Source organism: Hypomesus transpacificus, chromosome 22, assembly GCF_021917145.1.
Source record: "Hypomesus transpacificus isolate Combined female chromosome 22, fHypTra1, whole genome shotgun sequence".
Taxonomy (NCBI): domain Eukaryota; kingdom Metazoa; phylum Chordata; class Actinopteri; order Osmeriformes; family Osmeridae; genus Hypomesus; species Hypomesus transpacificus.
This window is the reverse complement of record NC_061081.1, coordinates 4,859,163-4,887,040: the sequence shown is the minus strand read 5'-3', so window position 1 is coordinate 4,887,040 and position 27,878 is coordinate 4,859,163. Positions and strand designations below refer to the sequence as shown.

The 27,878-nt window shown below is 41.7% G+C and overlaps 1 protein-coding gene across 2 annotated transcripts in view; it reads left to right on the top strand.

The window, feature by feature from the left end:
- Nucleotides 1-57: 57 nt before the first annotated feature.
- Nucleotides 58-27,878, top strand: part of loxa (lysyl oxidase a) — a 31,327-nt gene continuing 3,506 nt past the window's right edge. For both annotated transcript variants that reach the window (XM_047045612.1, XM_047045613.1), the window contains exons 1-3: nucleotides 58-872; nucleotides 992-1,100; nucleotides 1,380-1,517. In XM_047045612.1, coding sequence (XP_046901568.1) covers nucleotides 236-872; nucleotides 992-1,100; nucleotides 1,380-1,517 — 884 coding nt within the window. In that variant the 5' untranslated portion in view covers nucleotides 58-235. The remainder of the gene's footprint in view (nucleotides 873-991; nucleotides 1,101-1,379; nucleotides 1,518-27,878) is intronic.

The window sequence follows — 27,878 nt, the reverse complement described above, 5'->3', positions numbered from 1 at the left end:
GCAGAAATTCTAGGCTTGTATAACATCGGAATGAGAAACTTTCAATGTTCAACTCCGCCTCCTCCCTTTCACTTAGCGCATCAGGAAACCTCGGAAGAGAATGATGTGATATTACGCAGATAGTTTAGAACATTTACAATTGAAGTTTTATTTCTGTGTTGATTATTATTGTTAATAGCCATAAGCAAAGTTGGACATTTTTTTATAACTGTCGATATTGTTTTATTACTTCACCATGGGCATATGCACGACGATTTACGCCTGTGCACACGTCTGTGTATTCGTTTGCTTGTTACAAACTGCCCAATCTCAGCTGCACCCCGAGACAAGAACAGGGAGTATCGAACCAGGAGCAGGAACTTTACGTCAGACAATACAGTGGGTGCACAATGGCAAATTGTTTAGTCTTCTGACCCGCGGCTCGGAGTATCAAGCAGCGTCAAAACCTATCGCTGCCATCCAAAACGGACACGCGACTGGGGAGGCAAGCAATCATTTGGACTCGGCAAGACAGCCTCCATCACAAGCATCTATCCAGAGTCTGGTCGGAGATACAGAAGCGCGCACAGTTGGCCCACGCTTTCTCCTTCCTCAAGTTCGAAAGCGCTCGGGGATACACGGGCATGTGCGTCAGGATGTCCATCGAAGTGTCCGTGCTGAAACAAAGCCTATTTCCACAAAGAATGAGACACAAGACAAACCCACTGCCAAAACCCCCCAAACAAGGAGAGAAGACATGATGGTGGGAGATGACCCATATGACCCATACAAATCCACTGATCCCGATAACCCTAACTACAATTACTATGACGCTTATGAAAGACCAAGGCCCAGACAGAGACCAGGATATGGCACTAGGTATCACCAGTATGGTAAGAATGGGGGGAAATCGTTCTAAATGGTCTGAATACTGTCTGATACTGGAAAGCACTATAGTTTTAGGGGTTATTTAATAATATGTTTGTGGTAAATGCAAATGAATCTCCATTAGGTCTACCTGATCTTGTGCCAGACCCATACTACATCCAAGCCTCTGCTTACGTTCAGAGGGTCCCTATGTACAACCTCAGATGTGCATCAGAAGAGAACTGCTTGTCAAGGTATTGAAGCAAATTTTAGATTGTGTGCAATCTGTGTGTGTGTTCAAATGTGTGTGCATTTATGTGTGTGCACATGTGAGTCACTTTCTCGGGTATGTTTGTGGTTGAAGGGTTGCTAAAAGGGTAATTTGTTGGGAGGAAAAACAAAATCCTGCCACTAAGAATTCTAGAATCTGTAAACAGTTCATCCCTCTGCAGATTACTTGATTCCAGTTGATAACCACTGTGGCCCACAATGTGTTTGTGTTATCTTAAAGTGATTTTCCACTGTTTGTGCAGCTCTGCTTACAGAGGGAGTGTGAGAGACTATGACACTCGTATGCTTCTGAGGTTCCCTCAAAGGGTGAAGAACCAGGGCACAGCTGACTTCTTGCCAAGCAGACCACGCTACTCCTGGGAATGGCATAGTTGTCATCAGTGAGTCTATATGGTCTGTTTATCCTCTATATACCATTCCTCCTCTCTGGCAATGATTATATACTGGTCTCTGCCTTTTCACATCAGCCTAGCTGATTTTCTCGACTTTCCGGTTTTCCATCAGCAATTTTTTTGTAATAGTCATACTCATTTTTTATTTATAGATTACCGATGTCAAGATCAGCTCTTGTCAGACTGACTTATTTAAGGAAAAAAATTATTGTTGAAATGTATATTGCAAATATGAAATGATATACCCAAATGATCGTTTGTGCTGCTCTTGATGGATATGGTCCTGGCTGTTTCGTAAAAAAGCAACAGAGAAAATCTGAAACTGCCTTAATACACACTACCAAAATGGACAGTTTCCTTAATTTCACAAACCTGTGTCTAAATGCCGAACTACATCATTTCATAGCTATGTCCTGCTTTAAGTCTGTTACAGTGCCATTGCCCTAACTCTAACCCAGGATGGACTACACTTGGCAGGGACTGAATCACCATTTTGACACATTGTTGGAGCTACATCACAGTTTGTCTTTCCAGTCTAGTCCAGGGTTCAAATGTATGAAGGCACGTAGCCTACGCATTAACTTTTGTGCAAAAACCTGGGTACGGGTGTTTCTACACAGGGTTTCAGATATATGAGGAAAAAAAACTTGTGAGAATCTGCGTACCTCTGCGCAGAGAAAGTACATGCATTTCATGACAGTTTTACTTTATCTACAGTGGGAGTTAATCATTCGATGTATCTATGAATTATGCCAATTATCTCTCTTTAGCCTATTTAGCCAGAAAGAAAAAGTGTGATTTGGGGCCACTAATGAGTTATGCCAAACGTGATGTAGCCGTAGGCTATATTTGTCAAGTATGCTACTATTGATGGATGCTTTAGAGCTTTTGGAGAGTTCAGCATATTGGCTGTAAAATTTCTCTGCAACTGAGAATTTTCAGCGGGAATTCAGGTCGGGGATAGTCCACCCTTAGTCGTGGGATGCCCAAGGTGTAGAAATGTTAACCCCAAAAATGCCAGCCCCCCACTTTGCCCATGGGCTACTGTAAATTACTGTAGGCTATAGTGTCACAAAAAACGGTACCCTGGTGCTGAGTTGGAACTCAAACAAAAAGACTGGTACAATATCATAATTTCTGTGTACGGTGTTAGTAGCGACAACATTATGGCGTCAGATTTGTGTAAAGTTGCGAGCGTATAAAGTGAGGGATCATTTTCTTGATCCCTTACTACTTTTGTACATTTGTCCACTGACAAAGAAATGATCAGTCTATAATTTTAATGGTAGGTTTAATAGAACAGTGAAAGACAGAAACATTTTTTTTTAAACACATGTCAAAATTGTTATAAATTGATTTGTATTTTAACAAGTCTGGGCCTCCCTGCTTAGGTTGCTGCCCCCGCGACCAGACTCCTAGCCTGACGTTGTCATACTCATAATTCTAGTCAGAATATGAGTCTGAGAACTCTCCGTTGGGCTTTGACTACAGGGCGTGTTTCAAACGAGCCTGGAAAACAAATGCCTCTTCGCTCAATTGGATAGATCTACAACCAATCAGAGCAACAGAGTATGTGACGTATGTTAAGCACCGCATAGTTGTTGTCAACAGAACTAAACTACAAGCAGACTTGAAGTATGCTTGAAGAATGAATACAAACGATTTTTGCCGGTGTTGTAAAATTAATTTAAGGGTAGGGAGAGTACTTGTTCACACGGTCAACCTTTTTGAGCGAAACAATAAAGGGCAATGCATATAGGAAGTTCTCCGTTTAGGATTACAACTCCATCGGGGCCAGCTGATAAATTAAACTTTTACCGAATCCCGTAGGAAGGACGGCAAAAACATATTTTCCATCGACAAATGCCTTCATTGCGTCTCTCTGTTCCTCTTTCAAAATTAATGCGCTGTCGATGTCTTCTAAAACAGACTCGATGGCAGAATCACAACATCCCAGATCTCCAGCGGTAGCCATGTTTGTTCAAAACGAATTCAACTTAAGCGCTCTTTTGTGACGTGGGTGATTACGTTACTGTTGATCATCTGTCCATCATCGTATAAAGCCCGCCCTGGCAATTTCATTGGTTCGCCCAGATTCTGGTTTTCTGTAGTTGGTCCCCAATACGAGACCCTCCAGACCCAATTTCCCGAACAAATTTCTTTTGGGCGGGGAGAAGTTGGGCTGGCAGCCAGGCTACCAGACCCCCGGACAAGCGGTAGATATCAACGAACTTAAGCCGTGCTGCCGATTAGCGTAGAGCGTAACGATGCTCACGACTGTTTGTTTGCTCAAAAACACTTGAACAGCTTGGATAGCTATCTAACTAGACAACATTCCCAATCAGAGTGAACACTCAAATTACCTAAACTGCAGACCATGCGTGGTACACATATCAAAACAAAAGGAACACAACAATAGAACTCCAAACAATGTTTATCTAACTAACCTAATGCTTCGTAGCTTTTCAGCTTGCCACCGGGCATTCTGGATACCAAGAGCATTGTCGCTACAATACCAAGAAATGCACGAGTATAGGCGATTTTACAGCATTGTGTAACACACCGGTTGTGGGTAGTACTTTTATTTTTATGATTTTTGAATAGTCAATGTCTTAAACGCGATTGATATGTCATTGATGTGATTGATTGAAAATAAAACGTTTATTCAGTGTTGATTTCTCAATGTTGAACCTGTTGTATATTTCTTCCGGATTCTGGACCATAACGCAGCAACACAGCACAGAGCAGGGGCCTGTTCCATAAAGGCCGCTCAAATAAATTGGACTTAAGTCACAAACTACACTTGAATTAGCTTAACAAGTCAAGCGGGGCTAAAGCGGTTCCATAAAGGCCAATTTCAGTCCCACTAATTCAAGTCAGATCAAGCTAATTGTGCGTGCACCCTATTCTTAAGCAGCCCGAGAGGTAAAACATGGATCATACAATCCACCACGGCAAAAGCAATGCACACGGCCACGTGACTTCTTCCAGAAAGAACGTTCCTTTAAGCCTTATGACAAGGACTATGAAAGCTCCCTTATCCACCACTTCATCAAAATGAAACGACACACCATGATTGACGTGAACGATAGGCTACGTAGGTCAAGGTCCTTTTTTAGACCTTTAGTTAGGCTACGTCGTTGATTAAAAAACAGACACCCTCTAAACACATGTACATTTACTTTTTTGACATTGTTTTAAATAAATAATCTACTATTAATGAATACATTACCCAGTAACCTAACTTTTTAACATGGTTGTGTCGGGAAAATGGAGGATATAGGCAGTGGTGTAGTGGTAAAAATTGAGGTGGGTAAACTATGAATTTTATTATTTATTTATTTACAGGGTCGTCAAGCCCCCCCCCCCCCCCATCGTAGGCTACGGTCGCCGAAAAACTACATGCATTGATATTTCAGCCCCTTCACAGAGGCTTGAGAACCCTGTTTATTTTGTTCATCATTAAGTTTCATTAGGCCTATTTGGATGGAACCAGTAAAGTTGGCTTGTATCTGCATCATCGTATTTAAAATAACGTTAATAATAGTAGGCTATAGCCGTTTGTCCCATGTCTTAATGCGATGTTGTGCAAACCAAAAAGTTTATAAACGTGAATTGATCTTACTCTGTACTTGAGGCCTTTTGCGGGCATATGTGGGAATGGGAGCACTCGATGTTCTCTTCAAGAAAAGCCTGATATCCATGGCTAATTAATCCATTCCGAACAGGCAGACTAATCCACAACGTGTATGTGTGTGGACATACTTTGTGGATCCTGATTGGTGTCGCCGCCGCAGTCGCAACGCATTGATTGGAGGGTCACAGACCATACAGCGCAGATGAAATGATTCAGACTACAGCGTTGATATGTTAAACAATATGAAATACATTTATTTCGGATTATTCCAACCGCAGAATACAAGGCGCAGGGAACTTAAATGTGCGTAAACGCGCATAAACGCTATTTAGAGGTGGATAAACGCAATTTCCGCAATTTTGTGGTGGATAAACGCTGTTTCCGAATTTCGGGAGGTGCGTAAACGGCGTTCACGTGCGTTTAGCCCCCACATCCCTGGATATAGGTGTAGCCTATGGATTTAGGTTTGTTTTGCAATTGTAGACTGCTGTTAACAACTATATAGCTATGATAATTATACTCTGATAATTTAGATTGAGATAGGCCTATGCCTGATGCCCAAACATTTGAAATCACAAACTAGGCTCGCCATAGGCTACGTTTAACGTGGCGTGTATCAAATCACTGTTCATCATCGTTTAATGCATTAGGCTAAATGTTGTAGCCTATGTAGGCTATTTAAGTTGATATTCTATCAATGTTGAACATATTGAACTGATGAGATTAATCTTTTTCCCGTTGGGTCAGTGTTACAGGAAGGTCTGGTTAAGCACCAAGTCACGCTAAACCTGACAGTTAGAATCAGAATCAGAATTGGTGTTTATTCGCCATGAAAGTTTGCATAGACAAGGAATTTACTTTGGCAGGAGAGCCTACCCAGGCAGCCATTTTCGGCGCCAGTTAGCCTGCCCCGGACCAGACTAGTTTCACAGCCTAAGCTGCCATAGTAACCGAGTTCCAATTACGTTGAGCTCAGTGGAGTAGTGGTAAAATTATAGGTGGGTAAACTATGAATGTTATTATTTAGCTCAAAAAGTCCTGGACCCGATTTTTTCTAATTTGGCCCAATAATACAACAGGTCCCTCACCACTCCCACATGGCTAGTGGCCCATTTGCGCCCTTAGGTGGCGCTATAAAATACGCCCAAACTCTACGTGATTTCCCCAGCGCCCCATTACTCCAAAATGCCTGAAAATTGGTATACATGCCTTATTTCTCATGGGAAACAAAAAATCGTCAAGGACCCATATTGTCAGACTTATGAATTTTCTTGTACTGTCCAAATTTGGTACAACCTTCAGAACCCTTCTCCTCATGAACCATAGATCCAATCAACTTGAAATTTGTTCCAGATGTGTAGAATACATGTTTTTATAAAGGGTCAAATTGAATAAGAAATGCAATACAAAATGGCTGAATGGCTGTATTTATGTAAATGCCTCAATATCTATGTGTCAACAAATCTAATATAATTTTGACTCATGGTTTCTCAAACCTAATAGGGTTCAAGATGACATCACTCTGAAGTACCATAAACAATTTCACCTTGGTATGTCTATATATGATTGAATTCAATTGAATTGCTCCACAGCACGCGCTCCAAATTGTCACAGGCTCATCCAGCTCCTTGAAACTAGGGTGACCACCTGTCTCGCTTTGCGTTGCACAGCATTTTCACCCCTTGTTCCGCATGTTGCATGTTGAAAATGCTGTGCGATTCAACGCAAAGCGGGACAGGTGGTCAACCTACTTGACACACGCGCGAGCTTGGCGACACACACACACATCCTTTCTGGAAATGGTGTGCTGACCAAGCCCTCACCCTTGGTCTTTAGCTCCTGTTTCACTTAGCTTCCAATCGCAGCTCGCCGTTACGAATATAAATTATTTTTCGACGGCCATTGTTGTTTTCAACTGGAATCGTCTGGTAGCCGTGTTGGAGGCAGCCACGTTCGGTAAGTCCTATTTTTACACATTTTAAGCTAGAATCAATGATTGGGTTCATGAAAGTACACTACTCTTGAATTATGGTGAAGGTTTGAGCACTTTGAGACCTTTAGATCGTGAGTTTGAAGTGACGGAAAACCGAACTCGAAAAGTAGCTAGCTTTTTCCTTTGAATTCATCAAAAAGGTAGAGGAGGGCAGCTTTTAGGAGAACAAGCAATTCCCCACAGACCTGTCGGCTCAGAATTTTGATTTGGCGTGAGAGTCTTTGTAATAAGCCTATGCACCAGGGAGACCGCATAGGCTTAGGCGGCAGCCATGTTTTGGTCGCGTCATGTTCATAAGTTCACCATTATACAGTTCGGTCGACACCAAAAATGTCAAGGAGGGCAGCCTTCAGGAGATGTGGGAATTGTGCTTTTAGCCAGATGCTCCGATTATTTTTGTGATTTGTGGAAAGTGAGACTGTGTCCCGGGGGTACATTGTTTTGACTTGGCCTCAGAGACAGACTCGGCTCGCTCACAGGCAGTGTGTAGACAATATTGTCTTTCACTCAATTTTACTCCTAAAACGTCAGGGAGGGCTGCTTTTTGTAGACAAAAGCCTGTTGAAGATAGCCAGTATATAGGTACTTTCAAAACAAGCCTATTTAATTCGTCATATGCCTGAGAAAGCGACCTACGTTAGCCAGGCTAGTTTCACTCGGTCAGCCTATTTAAAGGCCTCTGACAGTCAGAATCACTATTTTACAGGCAAAGGTCGAGCTGGTCTTTTGTCAGATGTGTATATATTGACCAGTTTAGAGCTAAATACTCCTGCCAGAGCCTGGAATCGAAGCAAATGTTTTGAGTGACTTTGCATGGCCGGGGCTCCATCAGGTCTACACATTTGGATTCAAGTTCAAGTAATGCCACTGCATTTCACTGTCAAAACTGTAGTTTATGTCAAGTTTACATGTAAAAAGCTTCATTTTTCACAACTGATATTGATCCTTCACTTTTACAGGTCTGGAGGGTCATGCAGAGGCCTGCTCAACAGAGCTTAACAGAGGATGCTGAGAGAAAACAGATCCCTTGCTGGACTACCCCCCTCTAGCTGGACAGCTTCTCTTCAGCCCTGACCCCAGGACAGCTTCATCCAGCTGGCCTGCCCTGACTGCCTGCCTGAAGGCCCTGCTTGCCCCTGCCTGCCAGCCCTCCAGAGACACAGTTACCCCACAGACTCAGTAGCTCTGCAGACTGCTTTTTTGAGGACATTGATGAAAAAGGACAAACCAGCATTTTTTACTTTGATGAAAGTCTAAATGTTTAATCCTTTGCATGTCCCAGCATGCCAAAATTTACGTTTTGGTCAAAAACGTTGGAAAAAATTGGTACACCTATTTTGTCTTTGAATACATGGTTTTATTTTTCTCGATTGTTTTTTTTCGAATTAACAAAAGAATTTGCCCTGATTTAGCTCCATAGCAGTGTTGCAGTCAATGTTTTAATTGTGGGAGGCATTTATAGGGCGATGCGACCACCAAGCATTTATGCCTTGGCATGACCTGCGCTGGGAGAGAGTGAAACAGCATTCATGGAAGTTGTGTGTGGGTCGATGTGTTTTTATGTAGGGGGAAATGGATTAAGAAATGCAATACAAAATGTCTGTAAGGGGTTTATTTATGTAATGTACACATTACTTCAATATCTTTGTGTTAATAAATCAAATATCATTTTGACTGATGGTTTTTCAAACCTTATTGGCTTCGACATGACATCGTTCTGAAGTAGTACCATGTGCAATTTCATGCAATTTGACATTGAAATGTCAACCAATTCTTAACCTTTGTACCAAAGCTGACCAAAGGTAATACTCTGCCATTTCTATTCATAAAATCTGAACAGTTGGTGTGTAGCAGAGAGGATAGAGACTGACTTGTAACCTTATTCTCATGAGTTCAAATCACCATTCAACCTATTGTTGTTGGCCAAACAAGAAGTCGATTTGCTCTCTTGTTTACCAACTCTTGACCTTCTACATTGTACATTTTTATAATATTTTGCGGAGGAAGCCGCATCGCTGATTGCAGCTATATTTCCATCTAGTTTATTTTTATTTTTACATAAACTCTCTCTGAAACCTGCTGCAGCAGGGACTTTTTTTGGTCCAAATATCAGGGTTTTAATTGGTTCATTTACAATCAGATATCTTTATTGGCTACTGAAATGAGGGTCAAATGTTTGAATATTAATTCAAATTGTAGGCTAGGCCAGTAACAAATTTGGATATTTTTTAGATTTGTTTTCTATACCAAAATGTATTTGATTGCAAATTAACTAACAGGCAACAGTAAATTGACCGAATACTGATGGAAAGTAGGTACACTTTAAGATAACACGCGATGATACATACAGCTCAACCTAGAAACAGGAGAAAACATCATGGTTTTGCGCAGAAGGGTGAGCAGGGGAACTGAATTCTCCGAACGCCGTCCGAATGTAGCAGAGCAAGGGCATGACATCATACGCAGGTTAGCTTATCTTGAAGACTTAGTAGCCTACAGTTTTAATTGCTGCGGTTTAACTGCCTGTTTTGGCGCATAAAAGTATACTGTCTTTTCACGCATAGTGGTCACTACAGTGGACAGCTATTCAAAACCCATTTTCTTGAATTTGCATGGGTTTTGGTTTGTCTAGTTGCGCATCACCCACTCCAGTGGACACCTTTGCATATACATTGCTACCCATTGGCTTGTTGTAAGTGAAACAACAACTGTTTATCAATCCGAAGAACGCTAAGAACGTACTTGAAATGAACGTTCTTGCCAAGCGTCTTATATTTACATTTAGTAGTAAGTACAGGGACATTCTCCCCGAGGCAAGTAGAGTGAAGTGCCTTGCCCAAGGACACAAAGTCATTTTGCACGGTCAGGAACAGAACCGGCAACCTTCTGATTAATAGCCTGACTCCCTAACCGCTCAGCCATCTGACCCGGTCTTGCCTACGGTCTTGCAAGAACGGTCTTGCAAGAACGGTCTTGCATGACCACGAGGACGGGAGGTTTCCGGAAATATGGCGGAGAGAGCAGACATGCTGTAAACAGCACTGGGTAGTAAATCTTTGAAAACTGTTAATTTTTAACTATAACTCACAATAACTTGGTTCAGCTGTTTACTAGATTGATTAAAATCCTAAATGACTAGAAAATGTGTTCAGCTAAATCACTCTCCAATAATCGTGACGTTCCTCCAAACCACAACGTGACCAAAGCTAATGCTAAAGGTAACGCCAAGGCTCTCATGGTACATGTCTATTGCGTACCAGAAATCATGGAGACGAAAATAAAAGGAGAAAACACCTTACATTCGCCTTCCAAGACACCAATACCTCCGAAAAAGCAGAAAGGAGACGGGGTCGCTTCAGGAGGAACACGTGAGGAAGGTTCCCCCAACAATGTAATCTTGGCTGCAATTGGCGCCCTTTGAGACATGATGGAGGACTTCAAAATGGAGCTAAAGCAGTCTACGCTAGCCATATCCAACATTGCAAAAGCGGTGAAATTCAATTCGGTGAAATCAAAGATTACATATATATTAAACTACTCAAAGACAACACAAAAATTGAAAATAAAGCTACTGAGACGTAAAAAAATTGCTTTAGAACTGGAACGTTATAAGAGAACTTCAGAGTTAATGGCCTAAAAGAAGAGAAAGAAGAAAACACCCGACAAATCATTACAGACATACCATATTTTCTGGACTATAAGTCACACTTTTTTTCATAGTTTGCCTGGTCCTGCGACTTATAGTCAGGTGCGACTTATTAATCAAAATATATATAATTTAACGTTTTTAAATGTTGATTCATTCTGACTGACATGAACCAACAAGTTAAACGGATCCAGTGATTCCCACTGGAATGAGATCGGGACTCACTAGTTTGTTATGTTAATTTAGCCTATTCAGCCTCCCAGATATGTTCTTTATGCTATTGTATAGCTGAATAACTGTTAATGTGTGACGTTAACATACCAGACATCTATTCAGCCTGTTGTTTTGTGTGCTATTGTGTAGTTGAATAACTTGCGATTTATATGTTTTTTTCCTCTTCATGACGCGTTTTTTGACTGATGCGACTTATTCTCCGGAGCGACTGTAGTCCGAAAAATACAGTAATTGGAAAGATTACTCCACACTGGAAGGAGAAGATGGATTTCATTCTGGACTCTGTGCACCACCTAGGACCAAACAACGGCAATCATCCACGACAGATCATCATGCAGTTCACTGAAAGGCATTTCAGAATTGAACTCGATGCACCAAACAACAATCGCATAGGCAAAGATCTCAACATCCGATTTGCAGAAGATCTCATCAAGGAGGACAGAGAGTCCCGAAAGGCAGTGAGGCCTAAAGTCGAGCAAGCGAGGACTTAAGACCATGTTCCGAGACCCCTTTGCCTACATTAATAATCAGAAAGTTACACCATAGGTAAACTAACTGCATTTATGTATGGAAAACGTTACAGAATCCAACAAATCATTCAGGTTTTGTTCAGGTTTTGCTACTTACTACCTATAAGGTAACACACCTATTCCTATTCAATTACATTTTAAACAATTAAGTTATTCAGTTATAAGCAAGATGGCTACAAGGCACTTAGCTCTTAATCGAAACCCCCTCTTCATTTTGTTTAAAAGTATTTACACATCACACTGATATACATTTAGGACAAATAATGTTTTATTTTCATTATGATTTCCAAGAAAGACCCAACTTTGACCAAGAAAGATCCAAACAAACAAAGCAAACAGCCTAACGATTCTACAGAGGATATTGCCTTGCTAATCAAGCGTGCAATGGCGGCCGAGATAATAATTTCAAGAAACTGTTGCATTTCTGCTAAATGAATCGCTAGAAAAAGCTCTGGATCCTATACAAAAACACATGGCAGAGAACGGCAACATTCTCCGGTCGTTAAAAGAGCAGGCCGAAATTTACGCTAAGAAATTCAGTCTTCAACCAAATGGATAATATACAGGTTAGCTTGCGCAACACTGAAAAGGAGACGAATTCCTGTGTTGCAGAGGTTACAAAATTACAAAAAAGGTTTTACGATCTAGATTTTACGATCTAGCTGGGAGTCAGATGGCTGAGCGGTCAGGGAGTCGGGCTAGTAATCAGAAGGTTGCCGGATCGATTCCCCGCCCCAAATGACGTTGTGTCCTTGGGCAAGTCACTTCACCCTACTTGCCTCGGGGGGAATGTCCCTGTACTTACTGTAAGTCTCTCTGGATAAGAGCGTCTGCTAAATGACTAAATGTAAATGTAGAAGACCATTCTAGGAGGAATAATGTGAGGCTGGTTGGTCTGCCGATGGGAAGAGAGAGTGATGACCCCCAGAGGCTACCTCCAGAAAATGCTTCCAAATGATTCCACAACTAGATAGATCTGTCCCACTGGAGATAGATAGAGCGCACAGGATCTACTCGACTTTCGACTACAGATACACAGACCGCCAGACTCTCCTGGAGGGAACTAGGAAGGCGAAACCAACTCTCACTGATGGCACCAAGTTACAGTTCTTTGCTGACTACGGCCCTGGGACAATGCAAGAATGGCAGAAATACAAGGAGATTCGGACTAAGCTGTGGCAGAATAGGATAGATACATATCTCATATATCCTGCGATCTTGAAGGTGACCTACAAAGGCCATGTCATTCAACTCAGCGGAGGAAGCCAACGAAGCCCTTAAAGATTCAGTGTTAGCAGATGGAGAGGACGACGCATAGCTGGACTCGATTGCGTCACAGGAATAGGAGACAGAGACGGCACAATGAGAACTATGAGGTTGGCTAATCTTTGGACATTGTTTTGAGCTAGCTATTTTTGTTAAATGCTTCTGGAAGATTACTTCACCAGTCTGTAGTATTGAAAGTAAGTGTGATCCAATAACTATATTAGTATAGTGATATTCACTTAAAGTTGAATGCTTACACTGTTGTGAGAGTGAATCTTAACTCCAGCCTATTAGGGCAACAGTTGGAATAATTTCAGGTTTTCAACAAAATATCTTGGTTTGGTTCTCCAAAATGGTTTCATACTCTTTCAGTGGACCTACTATTCTTATCCGAAAAGATTTCTACTGAAAAAACATGATAGTTAATATCATGGTTAGGTTCCAAATATTTGGGTAACCTCTCCTTTTGGAAAGTAGTACTAAGTTATATGTTGTAATAGATCTACCAGGGTTTATATTTTTATTTCATTTTGAGATAACATGGATGTTCCCAGTTAGAGGGGCGACTTGGGTGTTCAGTGCTTGACATTGCTGAGTGACACTCAAGGATGGCACATTCTGAAGGGATGTATGGGAGGGGGGTCGGGGTTAGGGATGATAGTGTGGGGGGGGGGGGGGGGTCAGGGCAGGGGGGGGTTAGGGGTGGGTTCCACCACCAATGCACTATCCCAGGTCAGCAACACAGACAAGTCAGAAAACCTTTCTGTTATATCATTCAATGTTAGAGGTCTAAATTCTCCCTACAACCGCTCTAAAATACTAGACTTCTTACGCAGAAAGAAAGTAGATATTGCACTACTTCAACCTGAAACCCGATGATGTTACCAGGTTTCAGAATAAATTCTATAAACCAATAGTGGCTGCAGCGGATGGTACTCGCACCAAAGGAGTCTTGATTTTACTTAGATGTGGTATCAACCTGACAGTTGAAAAGACTGTGTCTGACAATGCAGTACCCAATGGCATTTTGCTGTATGTCCATTCAGGGTAAAAAGGTTGCTTTTATAAGTCTGTATGCCCCAGCTACTTTTGAACCCGAATTTCTTCCCTCAATAACTTCACAATTACTGATTCTGCCTCTGAAGCACTTAACCTTTTTATATCCGACTTGAATCTAACTAATGTGTGGAGAGCACAAAATCCTTCTGTTAAAGACTATACTTCTCAACGAGACAAGACCTTGCGAATAGAATACATTCTTGTTTCATCCAGTCTGTCACACCTAGTAACTATAGAACTATTACCCAGACACCTATCTGATCACAACCCTGTAATGTCCACCTTTCATTATGGAGGAATCAAGAATAGGTTCAGTAGGTGGAGGTTTAATGGTTCCCTGTTAAAAAACAAGCAATTTATGACACAATTAAAATCAGGCCTAGAGGAATTTATAAATTTCAACAAGGATAGTGTATCAGATAGGACGGTGATTTGGGCCTTTATTAAGGGGTTCATACGTAATAATGCAATACTCCCATCTACATAAAAGTAGATTACAAAAGATAAGCACCCTAGAAGAAGAATGTATGCTCTTGGAGAATGATCTTAAGGACGATTACACGACGACGACGAATATAACAACAGAAAATCAGCTTAAAACAAAACAGGCAGAATTGACTGACTTAGTAAGACGTAGGGCAGAATATATGATACACATTACAAAACACAAGTATTACGCAGCAGGCCAAGTCATTTGCTGGCTTTGACACTCAAGCAGCAGGAAGCAAAAAGAGTGATACCAGCTATCAGGTGCGCCAGGAAGGATGTGGTGACATCAATGGAGGAAGTCATTGAGACTTCCTATCAAGACCTGTATACAGGTGGACCAACACCTTCCGAAAATGACTTTTCCGACTTCTTTAGTGGACTAGAGCTTCCTACGTTGACAGCAGAAGATGGAGGGGAACTAGATTCTGCCATTACATTAGAAGAATCACTTAAAGCAGTAAAATCTACAAATATGGGTAAAACACCCGGCATGGATGGGATACCGGTTCAACTATATCTTGAACTCTGGGACATTCTTGGACCAATATGGATGGATACTTTGAATTATGCTGTTGAAACCCTGTGCCCTTTCACAGGGACTTTTACACAGCACTGATCACAGTAATTCTTAAACCCAATAAAAAAATTCTTATTTGGGATTTGTTCTTAGGTAAGAACAGAATTTACGCACACCCAAGAGCAATCTTACACACAATTGAGAGCTGACATGTTTGCGCAAAATAAGTAGTTATACCTTTTTCGTCCGTTCTAATTTAAAATGGAATATTTCTCTCCTTCATAATTTTCCAACTATTCATTTTCATAATTTTACAAAATGTTTAGTTTGTTTTAATAAATACACACTACACTTCTGCTCATTTGTAAAGCACTTGGAATTTCCATTGTGTAAGAATCGTGCTAGGCCTATATAAATACAGTATTATACAATCGCTATGACAGTTTTTTCAATACCTTTAACAAGTTTCCTAAACTTTTAACACAGTGAGCACATCCGTCTGTGTAAGCTATACAATTAAGACATTTCTTGTTGCTTTGACACAAAATGCATAGAGTAAATACAAATTTACAATGCTTGAACTTCTTTTACACTCGGACTGCAGCTGGCCCTTTGTTGTTCCGCCGCTCTGTTTACCTGCGAGACTGAGGAAAAAGAAACGAGGCCGGCGTGCTGGAGTTCTTGTTCGAAAACGGAAAGTGCTTCAAACCTGCTTTTCCAACCATCTTACTAGCTAACGTTCAGTCCATCGACAACAAAATGGATGAACTTAACGCTTGTGTCAAATTCCAACGGGACATCAGGAACTGCTGTGTACTGGCGGTCGTCGAGACCTGGCTCCCGGAGATCTCCGACACAGCGGTTACCCCGTTGGGATTCACCATATACCGCCAGGACAGAACAGCTGATTCAGGGAAGTGCAGGGGCGGAGGGGTCTGTGTTATGGTTAACTCTCTCTGGGCTACGGATGTAGCGGTATTAGCATCTCACTGCTCTCCGGTCCTTGAGCTGCTAACTATAAAAATCAGACCCTTCCATCTACCTTGGGAATTCACTGCGGTCGTCATGAGTGTAGTCTACATCCCCCCCAGGTAGACAAGGCCGCTGCTTTGGATGAACTGTATGGGATTATCAATGGTCTGGAAAATGTGCACCCAGAGGCAGCCTTCATTATTGTTGGTGATTTCAACAGAGCTAACATGAAGAAAGTCCTGCCCAAGTACTATCAGCACATTGGCTTCTTCACATGTGGAGACCAGATCCTTGACCATTGTTATACAGCATTCAAGGCCAGTTACAAACCCCTCCCCTGCCCTGCTTTTGGGAAGGCTGATCACACCTCCATTCTTCTCCTCTCCGCATATGAACAAAAGCTTAAACAGGTCAGACCGGTTGAGAGGTCAGTTCACCTATGGAGTGACGAATGTGTGGCGACCCTCCAGGACTGCTTTGACACCACTGACTGGCTGATGTTCAAGAAGGCAGCAGATGGGGACATTAACGAATACTCAGACACTGTCTCCAGCTACATCCAGCACTGCATTGATGACGTTGTCCCCAAGAAGGTTGTCCGGTCTTTCCCAAATCAGAAGCCCTGGGTTGATGCCGCGGTCCGGGCCAAGCTCAGAGCCCGCCCTGTCGCCTTTAACTTTGGGGACCCTGATGAGTACAGGAAGGCCAGATACGACCTTCTGAAGGCCATCAAAGCAGCGAAAAGGGCTTACAGGACCAAGGTGGAGTCCAGCTACCATGGCTCTGACCCCAGGCGCGTGTGGAGTGGACTTAAAGCCATTACTGATTACAAAGGGAGAGGCTACAATGAGACCCAGTCCTCTGTCCTACTGCCAGACGAGCTGAACTCCTTCTACGCTCGCTTTGAGAGGGACAGTGACCCCCCTGCAGTGGAGCTACCTGAAGGCCAAGCCAGTGGTGTGCCTACACTAACTGTAGCCAAGGTGAGGCTGTGCTTTAAGAAGATCAACCCTCGCAAGGCACCTGGCCCAGACGGCATATCAGGTAGAGCCCTCAGGGGCTGCGCTGACCAGCTGGCAGGGGTCTTCAGGGACATCTTCAACCTCTCCCTTAACCTGTCTGTACTCCCCACCTGCTTCAAGAGGACCACCATTATCCCTGTGCCCAAGAACACCAAGGTCACATGTCTGAACGACTATCGCCCGATAGCACTGACCTCTGTCATCATGAAGTGCTTCGAGCGGCTAGTCAAATCATTAATCTGCTCCTCGCTGCCCCCCACACTAGACCCTATGCAGTTTGCATACCGGTCCAACAGGTCTACAGACAATGCCATCGCTCTGACTATGCACACCGCTCTCTCCCACCTGGACAAGGGGAATACATATGTGAGGATGCTGTTCATTGACTACAGCTCTGCATTCAACACCATCATCCGCTCCACACTGGTCTCCAAGCTTGTGGACCTGGGAATAAGCACCTCCCTCTGCAAGTGGATCTTCCACTTCCTGACGGGGAGGCCGCAAGTGGTGAGAATCGGTGACCGCACCTCATCCGTACTGATCACCAACACAGGCACCCCCCAGGGCTGTGTGCTCAGCCCTCTCCTGTTCTCCTTGTTCACTCACGACTGTGCGGCAACGCACAGCTCCAACCTCCTTGTTAAGTTTGCTGACGACGCAACCATCGTGGGCCTCATCTCTGACAGTGACGAGTCAGCCTACAGAGAGGAGGTTGACACCCTGACATCATGGTGTCAGAACAATAACCTCTCTCTTAACATCAGCAAGACCAAGGAGATGTGATTGTGGACTACAGGAGGCACATGCACCCCTACTCATCAATGTATTAGAAGTGGAGAAGGTCAGCTGCTTCAAGTTCCTCGGGGTGAACATCAGCAATGACCTCACCTGGTCTGTTCACACGGACAAGGTGGTCAAAGCGGCCCGTAAGCGCCTCTTCTTCCTGAGGAGACTGAAGAAGTTTGGTATGGACTCAGTCATCCTCACTAACTTTTACAGATGCACTATCGAGAGCATTTTGACTGGTTGTATTACAGTGTGGTATGGAGGCTGCACAGACAGGGACCGCAAGGCCCTACGAAGTGTGGTCCGTTCTGCTGACTTCATCATCGGCAGGAAGCTCCCAGCCCTACAGGACACCTACCACACGTTGCCTAAGGAAAGCTGGCAGGATTCTAAGAGACTGTTCCCACCCATCCTTCAGTCTCTTTACCCTGTTGCCTTCTGGCAGGCGTTACCGCAGCATCCGGTCGCGCACACGCAGTTTCTACCCAAGGGCCATCAGGCTTCTGAATGGACACTGATATGGACATTGATTTACTCCACACTAGTCACTTATACACTGTCAGTTAAGCTACTGGTTAAACTATCAGTAACATTGCACTACTGTACCTCACTGTACCTCGCCACCAGGCTCCTGTATGGTCATTGACTTAGTCACTGATCTGCAAATTTGCACTATTGCACTGTACTCCACTTAGGTTAGAATAGGTCATAGGGTTGAAACAGGTTTTATGTGCATTTAGGGTTAGTATAGTGTACTATTTATTGTTATCTGTAATTTAGGAAGTTTTAGTATTGGGGTTAGTATAGTCGATTATTTATTGCTATCTGTATATTTAGGAAGTTTCACTTATATAAGCTCAGCATAGATGTAAATTATGTTCCGTGTACTTATATGTTATGTTATGCCAAGTGCTTGCGTTGTCTTGTCTTAAGTATTTCAGTGCCCAGTCTAACCTTGTGTTGGTCTGTGTACCTGACAAATAAAAGACTTGAACTTGAACTAAAAGAAGCCTGGAGCTCGATTATAAGAGGCTTTTAATTTAAAAAACAAGGCTGGAGACAGAAAAACTGGAATATAAGAGATAGTACATGACTGAATGAATGACACTAAACTTAGTTACACTGACATATTTTTCTGTTTTCCTAGGGAAGGGAGAACGCATGAGGATGTATTTGTTAAACTTTTTTCTATGTTTTCGTCTTTTTATACCTTTTTGTGGCTTTTTTGTTGTGCCTTTTGATTATTTTGTGGGGGTTTTCAACACTTCTCTCTTTCAATGTCCTATTTATTATTTTAGAAAAATGCTATAAAAGTGAATGAAACATCAAAATTCAATGAAAGTAATGAAATGATCATTTCTGTATCACTTGTAAAGAGCTTTGTACAGATACCCATTGTTCTTTTTGGTTTGAAAGGTTTTGGTTGAAAGAAACCCCAATTTCTGATATGGAAATATTAGAAAATGGGTCAAAGCAGCCCAAGGACAAAGGGGGAGACACCCTAGTGAATAGGGATAACATATCAACATGAAACATCCCCAGTTGATAACTAATAGTGAGTCGAATATTGTTTTCATTACTGGTTTCCTGTAAATGTATGTTTAAATGCGCAAATGATTAAGTTGTAAAATATGATTACATTTGCATACATTTCCAGAACGGAAATCAGAACATTGAGTGTAAAATCTTGTTTCATTTTGTCAACATTTTAGAGTCCAAAGTTTTTACAAAGGGCACTTTGGATCTCTTTTTCATCAATCCATTAATCAGAATATGGTGGCAACAGCCATTAAAGAAAATCTGTGGCAAATTGCGCAGCACACCGTGTTCTTGCTCAGGTTCTCCGCATCACCCACACTCTAAAAGTACCCATAGCGAAATAAAGAAACGCCATGCATACAGTCTGTGGGACTGTGAGTGCACAGCTTCAGTGTGTCGCATTGGCAACATATGGCTCAAGAAGCTGGCAATAAACGTAATTCCCTCTTCTAAGATATCTATCATAGATACTCATGAGGGAATGCGAAAGGGTCTCTAAATGTTCTGGCTCTTCTGAGCGCACCTCTCACTATCCGCGCACCAAGATCTTCTATGAACGGTGACGACATTATCGTCAAGAATGAGTTAGTGGGCGGGGTTTTCATACCGGTTGATCTCTGATCTCCAACTTAACCTGCTCCCGACCAGGTTAGCCGTTCAGCATGTGTTACCATGGCGATCTACCCCGGTAACAAGTGATCCACCGTCGTAGTACAGAAAACCCTGGGTTGAACCTGAAGTTACCTTGCTAACGCCAAATTTTGATTCGTAGTACAGGCCCCAGGTCATCATATATCTCTGTCCACTGGATTACAGGGCTTAACATAAACCTTTTGAGGCAGTTGTCCTTTGGACAAGTACATTTATGTTTCACTTGTCAATGCACAAAAGTCACTTGACCCCAATACCTTTAAATAGCCTGACCAAGTGATCGGGCAAACTTAGCCTGGCTAACGGAGGTCGCTTTCTCAGGCTAATGACGAATGAAACAGGTTTGGTTAAAGAAATCCAATATGCTGGCTATCTTCAGCAGGCTCGTATCTACAAAACTCGGTCCTCCCTGACGTTTCTGGTGTAGAATGGAGTGAAATACAACATTGTGCACACTGCCAGTGAGCGACTAGTCTGACTGGGGCTAACGTCAAAACAGTGTAACGGGGACGCAGTCTCACTCAGATTGCCAGTTTAAACAAATCAGAAAAATTATCGGAATTCCCATATCTCTTGAAAGCTGCCCTGCTCGACTTTTTAGATGGCCCCCCAGTGGTGGAATCAACTCCCCACCTCCATCAGAGACACAGACTGTCTCTCCACCTTCAAGAGAAGGCTCAAGACGCAATTGTACAACGGTACTTAGGAATGGTTTGCTGAACCCAATGCTAGTTTCCTCAAGGATCACAATGACTCTTGCTTAGAGACTTGTTGCTCTTGTTGGTTAGTGGTAACTGATTTAAACTGTTGTATTCGCTGCGAAATATTCTATTTTAGTTAATCTTATTTTTATTTTTACTGTTGCTTGCTTTTTCTGCAGGTACACTTGCACTTAGAGATTCATGTTGTTTAATTGTAACTTGCTTAACTACATGATCTTATGGTTCTTCCCTTTGGCACGTATTTTTTGGTTGTTCACAATGTGTGCTTCTTGTTTTGGCTACCCGCAATGCTTTGGGGCTATTTTGTTGTTATTATCAGTGACCTATGCACTTTGTAAAGCTCTCTCTTGGAAGTCGCTTTGGATAAATGCGTCTGCTAAATGAATAAATGTAAATGTAAAATTGACTGTAAAACAGTCAAATTAAGAACTTGTGATATGAAGTGAAGACATGGTTGCCGCTCGACTATGCGGTCTGTACCGGGCAACATTTCGTGACCCAAATCAAAAAGTCGGAGCAAATTTACAAATTAGCCGTTCCATCAATAAAATACGCACATTTTCAGCAACTACACTGCCCATTTCTCATCACATTTTAATTCAGATTCTGATTTACATGTACCGTTTAGCTGAAATATGAATTGTAAAAACTTTACAAGCAATCGGGCGGTCAAAGGATTATGTTCGTCCTGCTATCGCGGCAACCCCGCCCCTACCCCTGACGCAAGCGGTACCTAATACTGACCAATCACAGCCAAGGGGGTCTCCGTAGCTCTCCGTAGCGCTCCGTAGCTACGACGGAGAGTTACAAAATTAAGGAGGTGCACGTCAAGCTCTCCGAGGCTCTACGAGGGCTGACGGAGAGCTTGTAGAGGGCGTTCCACGGAGACGAGGGCATTCCCATGTGTCCGTTTTTCGAAAAACGCAGAAGCATATATCGGCCTTTAGACTGCATCTGTCTAACAGACACCTGGCTAAACAATGACACGGCAACAGCAACTTTGATAGAAACTTGTCCGCCCGATTACAGCTTTCAACAAGTTTCTAGGTAATCAAAAAAAGGAGGAGGAGTCGCAGCTATTTTCTCCTCTGAACTGTTGTTCAAAATCACTGAGCTAGGTGAATTCATATCATATGAATATCTTGCTGTAGAGCTCAAAACCAAATCAATACTTTTTGTTATTATATATTGGCCACCGAAGCACTCGCCAATATTCATACAATAATTCTCTGAACTATAATCACTATGTGTCACTAGATATGACAAAGTAGTTTTAAACAGAGACTTAAATATCCAAGTAAATAAAAACGCAGACCTATGAAGTATTGAGCTCTTAAATCTCCTCGACAGTTTTAATCTAACTCAACACATAACACACCCAACACACCGGCACGGAAACACACTAGATCTAGTGATAACAACTGGACTAAATATCAATAATATTTCAATAACTGATCTACCCCTCTCAGACCATCATTGTATACTTTTTAATGTGGAAATTATCCTAACAAAAACCACAAAAGAATTCTTAGTCCAAAGAAGATATTTAGACGATACAGCTATGATGACATTTTCTGAACGATTTGCTATATATGAGCCAACTAATCATGATTGTTCTCTGAATTAAATGGTAGAGAACCTCAATGATTCACCATTTTCTGTGTTAAACTCTGTTGCACCACTGAAAACCAAAAAGAGGTGCACAAGCAAACCTCCCCATGGCTGAGAATTTTTTTTTTTAGTGAAATGAAAAGAAAATGCCGTGCAGCAGAGAGAAAATGGAGGAAGACAAAGATCACTATCCACTACCATATCTACAAAGATACACGAACCACCTACAATAAAACCATCCGTCTAGCAAGGAGAGAAAAATTCTCCAACATTATTACAGAAAATGCCAGAAATTCCAGAGTTCTTTTCTCCGCCATTGACCAGCCGCTAAACCCTGCCCCCCCTCCATCCTCAGCAGTTAAATGTGAAGAGCTTTGTTCTTCTTCAAGAACAAAATAACTTTGATCAGAGCTAGTATTATTAATAGTGGGATCGAAACTGACATCAGTAGATTCTGCAACATAACCATGAGCACATTTAACTGTATCACACTTTCCAAACTTGTACTGAACTTTCTAAAATTGTCAGCGAATCTAACTCCACAACCTCAGATATTGATCCTATACCCTCAACATTCTTTAAGCAAGTGTTTGATAGTGTCTCAGGTCAGGTGCTAGAGATTTTAAACTAAGACTGTCAAGCGATTAAAATATTTAATCTCGATTAATCTCATTATTTCACACGATTTATCGCAATTAATCGCAATTAATCGCAAACTTTTTAATCTGTTAAAATGTTACCCCAATAAATGATAAAAAAAAAAACCTTTTCAACATGAAAAGGGTGTACTTAAAAACTTCTGGAAAAAAAATACATTTAAGACATGTTGTCATAGCTTACTACGATATCCTGCTCCATTATATTCAAATCTCAAACATACTTCAAATACTTTAGCAACCACAGATTGACCTTAATATTGAACAAAACATTTTTTATGTTGTTGAACGCAGTCAGCTGCTCGCTTCTTTTGCGAGTGTTGTCTGCCATTTGTTACAGGAGCGAACGCTGCTGCTGCTACTGCTACAGTGCTAATGCTGCTGCTGCTGTGTGTTTTGCTTGAATGCGATAGTTTAGGCTGGAAGTAATCCGGTGATAGCTAAACTCAGCCTGACAATCAGTACACACAGCCTTAGTTTTGTTAACCGAGTCGCCTTGCAACTTCTTGAAATGGAACTTCCCATCTAAAAGCCCTCTCTCCATCATCAGCTACCGTCGGCAGTCGAAGTCATGTGACGACAGGCGATTCCCAGGGTCAATAAGAAACTTAAGTTAACGAAACAATTTTTTATTGTCGCGTTGAAGTGAGATTGCGTTAACGCATTATTAACGCATTAACTTTGACAGCCCTAATTAATACCTATGCTTTAAAAACAAAATACTTGAAATGGAGAAAATTCACAAGTTCACATCTAGTGCTGACAGCTAGGGTGGGCTAACCCCCAGGGGATTAGTACATAGGGCTTGTATTCAAATGTTCTGCTCTGTCGCCCCCTAAGAACAGGGAAGTAGTTCTAAGAGGGAACTCTATTGTACCAATGGGCCTATGCCTTGCCGGTGAAAGCACAGCAAAACAGTTAACAAGTCCTTGGCACGGCCGGGGAATCGAACTAGCAACCTTCTGATTAATAACCCAATTCTCTAACCACTTAGCCACCTGAGTCCGTTTTCAAACAGGGATTCAACATCTTATTCCAGAAACACAATCAGGCTTCTTAAAAGGAAGATCAATCCACATTAATATAAAGCTGGTAATGGACATAATTGAATACAGAGATCTCATTGAAGATAATGGATGTATTTTCTTCTTGTATTTTTGAAATATGGTAGGGGACTATATCAGGATGTTAGCAGTTGTGTCATGGGACAACTCCCAGCTTTATGGTTAATGTGGGTATCCCTTAAGGATGTCCTATTTCACCATATTTCTTTTTGTTAGCCATTGAAATGTTAGCCATCAATATAAAAAAAGGTTATGATATAAAAAAACTGAATGTGCTGGGTACAGATATTGTCTTCAGCCAATTAGTAGATGACACAACAATATTTCTCAAAAATAGATATCAAGTCCCAATTTCCATTGAAAATTTCTCAATGGCCCCAGGATTAACCTTACATTTTAATAAATGGGATTGTGAACTATTTTCCATACATGACACACTGATGAATAATATCTGTAATATCCCTATCAAATCAGAAGTCAGAGGGGACTTTATCTGTATAGTTCACCTTACAAAGAACTTAAAACTAAGTACATCATTGAATGTAGGAAACAAACTAAAATAATGTAAAGCCAGATTAAATTTATGACTCCAAAGAGATTTATCAATTCTAGGTCGAATCTATCTGACAAAAGTGGTACATTTATTGATATGCAGATTTTCTATATGTAAGGCTGTCCCTAGCTGGGGTCAAGAGGTCACTCAGTGGGCCCCTGGAAGGACACATATAGATCTGGGAATGTCCAAAGAGACTTATCAATTCTAGGTCGAATCTATCTGACAAAAGTGGAAAGTTTATTGATATGCAGATTTTCTATATGTAAGGTTGTCCCTACCTGTGGTCAAGAGGTTCCTCAATGGGCCCCTGGAAGGACACATATAGATCTCGGAATGTGCTCTGTGCAACCTCTGGAGAGAGACGATGAAGATAATAGTCTTCAAACTGGGGTGGGAGGGGGTTTTAGCCAATTCCCTGGCCTAAATATGTCCACTGCAACTGTCCAACATTTATCATATTCTCATGTAGGCCTACATGTAAACCATAAGATACTATTGTAAAAGAAATTCCCGGATAAAAATAATGCATCATGACAGTTTGTGTGATTCAAAATGGTCATTTCATACTAGCATTTAATTATCGCGGCAAACAATTACACTGCACTTAACAGTAAGTAAAGTACAAAAAAGTCTAAATAACAAAACCTGTAATTATTACTTGTGAACGAATATCATTCACGTCTTACTAAACCTAGTCACGCGAAAGTGAACAAGGTAAATAAATCCTTTCTGTTTCCTCTTCAGAGCCTATACAGGTCACGTGAAAAATTATCCAAAGACCCATACCCAAAGACCGAGGCAAAATGAACTAATAGGTGCGTTCGACATGGACTGCGGCTGCATGAAACGATGAGAGTAGCTGTCAGGCCAAATAGTGTCCTAGGGCCAAATAGTGTCCTACCTGACGTCAAAATGCCGTTCCGAAGCAAGGACGCGTCCGTCGCTATGCCGACCTTAAATTCCTGAGATATTTACGCGTGCTAGCAGGAAACTGTCATGGTTGCTATACTGGTTACTAGGTAGGAAGTTTTGTATTTAGGCTTATTTAAACAAGTTTATTCTACTCTACTATTTAAAGTTTTCACTCGTTCGACATTCCTGAGACAGCAACGCGCGCAGGTAGAATACTATACGTGTTGCCTTCCCGGTCTGTTAAAATTGATTATAAATAAGTGAATTCGTTTGACGAAAACAATTAGCCAGCTAGCACTAGCTATCAAACGAGTGAAAACTTTAAATAGTAGAGTAGAATAAACTGGTTTACATAAGCCTAAATACAAAACTTCCTACCTAGTAACCAGTATAGCAACCATGACAGTTTCCTGCTAGCACGCGTAAATATCTCAGGAATTTAAGGTCGGCATAGCAACGGACGCGTCCTTGCTTCGGAACGGCATTGTGACGTCAGGTAGGACACTATTTGGCCCTAGGACACTATTTGGCCTGACATAGCCACCTGCAGTCGGGGAGGAGTTGAAAACAGCTCTGTGAAGTCGGACATTTCAGCTTCTCGTGGTTTGCTGCGTTGACGTCAGTCACAGCCGATTAAGCGCTGTTTGCATACTTTACTGTATTTTTAATTAAACGTAGTCTTTCCGTTAGTGAAGAGGCGGAGTAAAACCCTTTCTTCCATACATTTTTAATTCAATTCAACTGTTTGGTCTGGATTTAAGCACTGGCGAAACTGACGGTGTCCGAATATTACCAAACAGCTGTCAAAGTTGTCGTGTGTGAGTCTGGCCAATCATGAAATAGCTGTGTCGTCACTTGAACCCGTGCAGTTGCTCTTGAGAAAATGCGCTCGGCTACATAGCCGGCAGTTCTCAAATCGATCTCACGGTACTTTGATGGGACGTCACAGTGACGTATCCTCGGCGACGTCTCAAGTCGGACAAAAAGTCTAACCAGAATTCAGTGTTTCAAGTCAGCCGCCTGCAGCCACCTGCAGCACTGCATGAAGTCGGGTCATGTCGAACGCACCTAATGATTCGTTCATCTGCTGGGTATGAGTCTTTGCATAATTAATTTTTACGTGACTTGTATTGGCCCAGAAGAGGATACAGAAAATATTTGTTTACTTCATTCACTTTTAGGTGAATAGGTTTAGTAAGACGTGAATGATATACGTTCACAAGAGATAATAATAGGTTTTGTTAATTTAACTCTTTTTTTCTCGGCCACAAGAAAATGAACGAATCGCTCTTGAGACTTCTCGTTACTCCCGAGTCATACCAATGATTCGTTCATAATGAACGAATCTTTCACGAACGAAACATCACTAGTTTATTCAGACTGCAGCAAACATGGCAACTAGGCAGAAGCGTTCCTAAGTTTGGTTGTATTTTACACAACAAAATGACAACAACGCCACTTGTAACGCGTGTAAAAAGTCTATTTCGTCGAAGGGAGGAAATACAACAAACATGAAGAAGCATTTGAACACAGCATGGAATGAAGTTACTGGAATGTCATGTGTTCGATGCGTGCAGCAGCGCAGCTAACGTTCGCGCTTCATCTCTAACTATCCAAGGTAGAGCTAAACTCCTCAAAAGTGATCACAACCTCTTGTCACTGTGTGAAGCAATTTCCCTTTTTTGTGTGTAGTCGATCCAGTTATCTTCTGTCCCGTCGTTTGAAGCATACATTTTAGCTCCGGCATTCATCTCCATGATTGATCCCTTCACGTTAATTATCGGAGGGCGTGTGTTATCAGCGTACGTTCGCGTTGTTGTTTTAACCCATTATTAAACTGAGGATATCGATTTTTTATCCATTATTACATTCAACATATTAATTGTTTAACAGAATGGCCGATGTTTGACACTGTCATATTATATGATTTGACCTTGGCTGAGAATGGTAGATACTATAGCTAATCTAGCGTATTTCAGCCATGGTCAAATAGAAGTGTAGAAGAGGAGCAACGGAAAAATTTAAATGTGTATATATGGCGTGTAGCATTATAGAAAAGTATATAAAAGAAAATCTATGTAAATAAACCCATTTGTGCTCTTTTTCCCCCCTTGCCCAATAAGAATCGATAAGAGAATCGAATGGATAAGCAGGAATCAATAAGGAATCGGCATCGTTAAAATTAACAATTCTCATCCCTATTCTTCACTCACGCTGACCACTCTGCCGTGGACAGTCACGTGATCCGGGCTCGTGCTAATAAATTAAGTGAACCCTTTTCCATTGTTGTGTGTGGCCTACCCTGTGACAGAAAACCATCTAACATTTATCAAGATGTATTTACCCAGCCTATTCCCATGCCATCCCAAATAAATTAATGAAATCCATCAATCAAATTTATCTCAATTTCATTTGGAGAAACAAACTGCACTATATAATAAAAAGTAATATGGTCAAAGACATAAGAGATGGAGGCCTAAAAATTAT